This window comes from Podarcis vaucheri (genome assembly GCF_965113315.1).
Source record: "Podarcis vaucheri genome assembly, chromosome: 2".
In the NCBI taxonomy this organism is placed as follows: domain Eukaryota; kingdom Metazoa; phylum Chordata; class Lepidosauria; order Squamata; family Lacertidae; genus Podarcis; species Podarcis vaucheri.
Genome location: NC_138760.1, coordinates 130,515,949 through 130,523,102, shown reverse-complemented (window position 1 = coordinate 130,523,102; position 7,154 = coordinate 130,515,949). Strand labels below are relative to the sequence as shown.

General features: G+C 44.6%; 1 protein-coding gene across 1 annotated transcript; it reads right to left on the bottom strand.

The window, feature by feature from the left end:
- Positions 1-278: 278 nt before the first annotated feature.
- On the bottom strand, positions 279-5,712 carry LOC309527438 (vomeronasal type-2 receptor 26-like). Its single transcript, XM_082214302.1, has 4 exons — positions 4,541-5,712; positions 2,992-3,219; positions 2,428-2,554; positions 279-1,646 (listed from the first exon to the last, which is right to left on the bottom strand). Exons 1-4 carry the CDS (start codon positions 5,282-5,284, stop codon positions 736-738), a joined length of 2,010 nt encoding a protein of 669 aa, XP_082070428.1. The 5' UTR covers positions 5,285-5,712; the 3' UTR covers positions 279-735.
- Positions 5,713-7,154: the final 1,442 nt, after the last annotated feature.

The window sequence follows — 7,154 nt, the reverse complement described above, 5'->3', positions numbered from 1 at the left end:
ATAGTGTCCAGATCAAGGGAAGTAATAGTCCCACTCTATTCTGCCTTTGTCAGGCCACACCTGGAATACTGTGTCCAGTTCTGGGCACCATAAATTAAGGCAAATATTGATGAGTTGACAGGTATGGGGTGGAGGGTGACCAAGATGACCAAGGGCCAGGGAGGAATGGGGGAGACCACCTCTCCATCCTCACCCTCCCAGGGAGGAGGAAGAGGAAGAGGAAGAAAGTATAAAGGGAAGTCACAGTTCAGAGGCAGATGAGGGGGAAAGTTGGGAAATCATGGGACAGCCAGAGCAACATCTGGCTGACACGTCATTAGAAACCATTCTAGACCCACCATGTCCCAGAACCCAGCAAGCCTTAAAAGTAGGAGAGCAAAGAGCTCAAAGACAGAGGGTACTTAGCAGCACCCGTAGAGGAGGTGATGATGAATGAGGAAGTGAGAGAGCCGGGGGCTGGAGATTCACTTGGAAAAAAGAGAGGGGTGACAGTGGACATCCTTGTTCCGTTCCAAGAATAATTACAAAATTTTGGTAATGTGAATTCCCTGTGATCTATGTGATCTATATCTTCCAAAGTATTAACAAATTTTCAGCCAAATCCAAATTTCATAACTACTTCCATTAAGTTGGTTGGTTCTACATGATCAAATGAGGGTAACGATTTTTTAAATTGAAACATTATTTTTCAAGAACATCACTTCTCTACCTTCTTGAAAAATAGTATTTTAAGAATCAGAGGCTATCTTTAGTTTTTGCTGTCAGGTGCTCCTTTGTGTTCAGATCAGGTCTCAGCAACATAATGTAGCATTTGGGAATGAAAATGCAGCCCAGGAGCCCAGCACTGGAGGCCAAGATGGAGAAAACCTGAACGGCTACCATGAATTTCCCTTTGGTGCTCAGGTAGGTGGGAACAAAGGACACCCAAACACTGCAGAAGACCAGCATGCTGAAGGTGATCAGCTTGGCTTCATTGAAGGCCCCAGGCAACTTCCTGGCTAGGAAAGCCACCGTGAAGCAGATGGCAGCCAGGAAGCCCATGTAGCCAAGGGCACCATAGAACATGGCCACAGACCCTTCGTTGCATTGCAGGATGATCTCCCCAGGCTGGGAGTGCATGTCAGAGTCTGGGAATGGTGGCGAGATCCCCAGCCAGATCATGCAGATGACAACTTGGACACAGGAACAGGAAATGACAATGGAGTTGGCCAGACTCTTCCCCAGCCATCTCCTCACCTTGTTCCCTGGCTTGGTGGCCAGGAAGGCCAGAACCACAGTGATGGTTTTTGCCAACACAGAAGAAACAGCAACAGAGAAGATGATGCTGAAGGCTGTTTGTTGGAGAAGGCAAGTCCCTTTCCTTGGCCTCCCAATGAACAGGAAGGAGGACAAAAAGGAAAGCAGGAGGGAGACCAGGAGGATGTAGGAGAGGTCCCGGTTGTTGGCTTTGACTATGGGAGTTTCGTTGTATTTAATAAAGATTCCTAAAACAAAGCTTGTGGCTAAGGACCACAGTAGGGCAAGGGAAAGTAGGACAACCCCCAGAGATTCTTCATAGGCTAGGAAGGTGATATGCTTGAACACACATTGATCTCTGTTCATGTTTGGATGCTGATTTTCTGGGCATTTTTTGCAGTGGTCTGCATCTGCAAAAGAGAGAGAGAGAGAGAGAAAGTAATATCTAATAGACTGGATTCGGCCAAGCCCTGAGCAATATCCAGCCTCTTGGGAGAGATTCAGTTGTTGACCAAGTCAGTCTGGGACAGCCACAGATCACTACAGGTATTTAATTAGGTTTTTCTAAACATTATCTCTACCCCAAAGAAATTTGGGAGATTCCAGGGCTAGAGATCCCCAGCTTGGCCTCTGGCAGGTTGGGCTTCTTGTAGGCCCCTATACCAGGGCCAAAAGGAGGATCAGGGGTCTGTGCAGAAGTCTAATATCTACTCTAGGTCCATAACAATCTCCCTCCTTAAGGACCCCGGGAAAGTTAAGTCTAGTCAAAGACAACTATGGGGTGCAGCATTCATCTTGCTTCAGGCCAAGGGAGCTGGTGTTTGTCCACAGCTTTCTAGGTCATGTGCCCAGCATGACTAAACCACTTCTGGTGCAAAAGGAAACCATGACGGATGCCAGAGCTCAGAGAGAAACGGGACCTCAGCCCGTCGCGTAGTGGTTTAGACCTCCCTCCTTCACATTTGATCATATTTGTATATATATGATGTTGTTGATGATGATGATACATTTTAGAACAATATCGTAAACTAATCATAAAAAGAGATTGATGATGATGATGATTTGAACCACCCAGTTCTCTCCCATACATGAAGCATACCAGCCTTGTCCTGCCCAGAAATGGTTTTGAGAGATTCCTGACTGAACCCTTCTCTCTTCCCCAAGGCCAGCCTTTCCCTTGGAGTCACCCACCTTCCTGAGTGGAGACGGTCCCTTCTGCACAGGGAAGACATTCATAACAGCAAAGAGGCTTCCCTTCCTGAATCACCTTGACGGATCCAGGGCGACAGCTTTCCACACACCTGGAAGTAGGAAGGGTCTAGGCACAAAAACGAAGAACGTCAATGAGAATTGTTCTTTGAGGGATAGTATCTGCTGTAGCATCTAGACTATAGCTTGAAACTAAGCATTTCCCATCACTGTCCATTACATGAATTATTCATGATTAAATTCAGGAAAAAACATAGGACCTCCATTAAATAAAGTTCTGTATATGGGCCATGAGCTATTCACTACTAATAAAATTCATGTAACAACCGAAAAGCAAGGAACCCCCCTTTCCCCAGACACACAGTTTAACAGGAAGCCTCCTTTGGCACCCAGCTGAGCAGAGGAGCTGTAGGAACTATCTGGAACAACAGCCCAGTGCTGGAGTTGACAGGCAAGTGAGGGCAGCAGCACACTGAACAGGGAGCACTTATTAGAGCTCATAGAAAAGACAGCAAAATGACAGGCATCATTCCCACTCCCCGTCACCTGATTGAGCCACTTGGGCCACACAATGGCCTCCTGGTCGATGGAGCACTTCAGGTCTGGGGATCCCTGTCTGTCGATACTCCCAAACTTCACTCTGAGGACGGATTTATTGGGGAACACCACCCAGTTCACAATGTCCAAGTCGGCTGCCAGCTCCCCGTTCTCATCCAAATACACTCTGTCCATGGAAGAATTGTAGAACTGGGTGTTTCCTAGGAAAGGGTGGAGCTGGAACAGAAGCAAAGATGAGAGCATTTCGAATAAAGGGAAGCATAGGCCCCTGTTTTGCTGGCCCAGAAATGGCAGTCAGCGAGGTCCCAGCTAAGAGAGCAAGAAGAAGATACATTGAAAGAAGTTTGGAAAGCATTTATTGAATATATGGAAAATAACAGTATACAGCTGAAAACGGTGGCAGCATTAAGATAAATTCAACCACGTAAATAATGTTTGATGGATGTAAATAATGTTTGAATGGTTATAGCAAAATATACAGGGGTGTATAAGATGTAAAATGAACCATGGAAAGAGAAGAAGGGAAGTCATCAGATATTTTAGAGTTTCTAAAATGTTTATTTGGAATTGTTCGATTGAAAATTTAATAAAAATTATATAATAATATTAATAATATGGAAGCATACTGACAATCCACTTCCCCTTTGCTTAGAGCTGGTTGCAAACTCAAATAGTAATGGAGGGATCTTGTCACTTTTGGTTCATACTGTTTTCTCTCTCACACACACCCCAATCTTAAATTCCGTTCTTCACATTTCTGAAGCATTTTTTAAATAATACTAATAGAAACTCATCAGAATTCTTCAGCATTTCTGTGTGATTTTCTCCTAGTAAGCATGTTTTTGAAGGATCCTGCCCCCTTGGATTGTTTCAGAAAGAGTGTATTGCGTTCGTTTTTCCTTTCAAGGCAACCTGAATGAAATCTCCAATATGGGCTTCAGCAGGGAAAGGCAGGAGCTTGGTGGAGGGAGCAGAGAGCCAGAACAGAGTCAAGCGGGTGTGAAAGGAATAGAGATTAGAGACAGCCTGATCAATGTCTTCTCCCCTGCCCAAAATAATTCCAACTTGCGGGGAAAGGAGAATTGGGCACATGATGGGAGCAGTTGCTCGGGGAGCTGTGCAAGGAGGCAAGAATAAGAATAGCAAACAGAAATGAAAAATGTATATGTATTAAGGAAAGTTTATTTTTTATATATAAATATTTTTATTGATTTTTAGCATACAAAATTATAAAACCTACCACACAGTTTATCACAAATACATTCTTCTTGGACTTCCATCAGCACCTCTGATAATCCTCCGTCTGAATCACTTCTTATGCCTTTCTTAACTTAATATTGTCTTTACATCTCTTAAGTATAGAGAAGTATTAAGGAAGGTTTAACATGGAAAATGGGTAATGTGTTTTGCAAACTTTGGGTTTTTTCCATTGTAGTTTTTTTCTAAAGGGCTCTGGGCTCTTGCTGAGATTAAGATTAACTAACTGGTTGCTGGTTGTCATGCTCAGTTGAGATGTCTGTGAAGGGAAAGAAAATACCTGCCATGGCTGTAGCCTTTGAAGTCCCATTCTCTCAGTTCCCCTCTGCTTAGATCTAGATGAATATGCAGCATTTAAGGCACGAGCCACGGCTTGCAGAGTGTTGTAGATCCTGTAGCTGTCTAGAGAGAGGATTCTTTCCAGATCATCTTGGGGAAGCCTCTCCAGTTTCCCTCTCTCTCTGCATCTTGTCCGGCCTTTCACTGAGAATGCATGCTTTAAATAAAAACAATTAAAAGCATCCTCCCAAAACTTCTTAATACCAAAGAAAAAGGGTAGAAAATCACCATATTTTGCCCCTTTACTTGTCTCAGTGAAGAAGGAAAATATACCATGGATGTGTTGGAAAGATATGTCATTATACATCAGCTCCAGGGCGACATCCCACAAAACTGTTGTGATGAAGATTTTCCCATCAATGGATTTCATCCCTATGTCAAAAAACTGTTGTATAATGAGTAGTCCATCTAAGAAATAAGCAATTTCCCCGTAGTAAACAAATACATGCACTTGCCTCCACTTGTGGAATGGAAGACGAGGCATGTCTACTACATTTGTATTCAGTCCTTGGATGCTTAGTGAGATGACAACACAGACACCGCTCTTGATGAGCACGGGTGTCAAGCTCTTCAGGAACCTCTCTCCATTGTCGGTGTCTGGTGCAAGGAGGCCAATCAACGTCCATCGGAAGTGCTGGAGCAGCTTGACAATCCCTCGGTACAGGGCTTCTTCTTTGGGGACCATCCGGTAGAAAAAAGGGAAATGCCTCTTATCATTCAGAACATGAGAGACAAAAGCATAAGTGACCTGGGAAGAGAACGGAAGATTTGGATCTTGTTTGATTTCAGTTCAAAGCCTAAATATTTCTAAGCCCAACATGAGATTGGGAAGGTCTTAGGAAGGAGGAAGGTCTATTGCAAGGACCCTTTGGTGGGAACAGTGATTTCCTTGAAGGTTGTGGCAGCCGTAAAGAAGGCAAATTTGATGCTAGGGATCAACAGGAGGGTAGTTGAAAATAAAACAGCCAATATCATAATGCTATTATACCTCTCTCCATTCCTACCTGTGGGATTTTATAGATGCCCAACATGTTTGAAATCTGGATGGAGTTTTGAGAGTCGGACCCTTCGAGAACAGCCAGTAAGTTAGTCTGTTTACCACAGCTGTAGTTTGGAAAGTTCAGCTGCCCAACGGACAGCATGTCTAGCAAAGCATCATAGGTCACCCTTCCATCAAAAAAGTTTTCATGGATGCTGTAGCCCAGGGTGATGTTGGGTAACAGCTTTTGATTCTGGTTGATCGCTTGAATAGCATACAAGAAGGAAAGGAGCTGCCAGTACTTTGTGGGTCCTTTCCTGTGGGGAGAAATTATATACATGCCAGCACTGTCCAAGTAATATTTCTGTTCTACTGCTAATATTCAGCTCTACCTCTCTTTCAAATCAGAACCAGTGAAGGCAGTGAAGGTCCTGTGTGAGTGTCTGGAGGCGGATGGAGGTTGGATGGCGGCTAACAGATTGAGGCTGAATCCTGACAAGACAGAAGTACTGTTTTGGGGGGACAGGAGGCAGGCAGGTGTGGAGGACTCCCTGGTCCTGAATGGGGTACCTGTGTCCCTGAAGGACCAGATGTGCAGCCTGGGAGTCATTTTGGACTCACAGCTGTCCATGGAGGCGCAGGTCAATTCTGTGTCCAGGGCAGCTGCTTACCAGCTCCCTCTGGTACGCAGGCTGAGACCCTACCTGCCCGCAGACTGTCTCGCCAGAGTGGTGCATGCTTTAGTTATCTCTCGCTTGGATTACTGCAATGCGCTCTATGTGGGGCTACCTTTAAAGGTGACCCGGAATCTACAAGTAATCCAGAATGAGGCAGCCAGACTGGTGATTGGGAGCAGCCGCCGAGACCAAATAACACCAGTCTTGAAAGATCTACATTGGCTCCCAGTACGTTTCCAAGCACAATTCATAGTGTTGGTGCTGACGTTTAAAGCCCTAAATGGCCTTGGTCCAGTATACCTGAAAGAGCGTCTCCACCCCCATCGTTCTGCCCGGACACTGAGGTCCACCGCCGAGGGCCTTCTGGCAGTTCCCTCACTTCAAGATGCCAAGTTACAGGGAACAAGGCAGAGGGCCTTCTCGGTAGTGGCACCCGCCCTTTGGAACACCCTCCCACAAGATGTAAAAGAGAAGAACAACTTCCAGACTTTTAGAAACAGGCAGCCCTGTTTAGGGAAGCTTTTAATGATTAACAGACCACTGTATTTTAATATTTTGTTGGAAGCTGCCCAGAGTGGCTGGGAAAAGCCAGCCAGATGGGTGGGGTATAAATTTATTATTATTATTATTATTATTATTATTATTATTATTATTATTATTATTATTATTATTAGACAGTGATTCAAAGGTCCAGAAAGCACTATCATAATTCCGCTTTGAGAAAGTAGATATTTCCCCCTTGTATATTAAACCTAAGGCAGAAAGACACCCTTCTCCTACCATCATTTTCCAGGAAAATCCTGCAAAATCAGCCCAAAGGCTTATCTGTTGTTCCAGCATCCTCAAGGCGGCCAACCAGATGCACATGCAAAACTGAGAAGCACAAGAGCTCTTCCCCT

Coding starts and splice junctions, on each gene's coding strand:
- LOC309527438 (XM_082214302.1), bottom strand. CDS start 5,284: ATGGTCCCCAAAGAAGAAGCCCTGTACCGAGGGATTGTCAAGCTGCTC. Junction 2,555..2,991: donor GGCCCAAGTGGCTCAATCAG/GTGACGGGGAGT, acceptor TTTTGTGCCTAG/ACCCTTCCTACTTCCAGGTG. Junction 1,647..2,427: donor GACCGTCTCCACTCAGGAAG/GTGGGTGACTCC, acceptor TCTCTTTTGCAG/ATGCAGACCACTGCAAAAAA.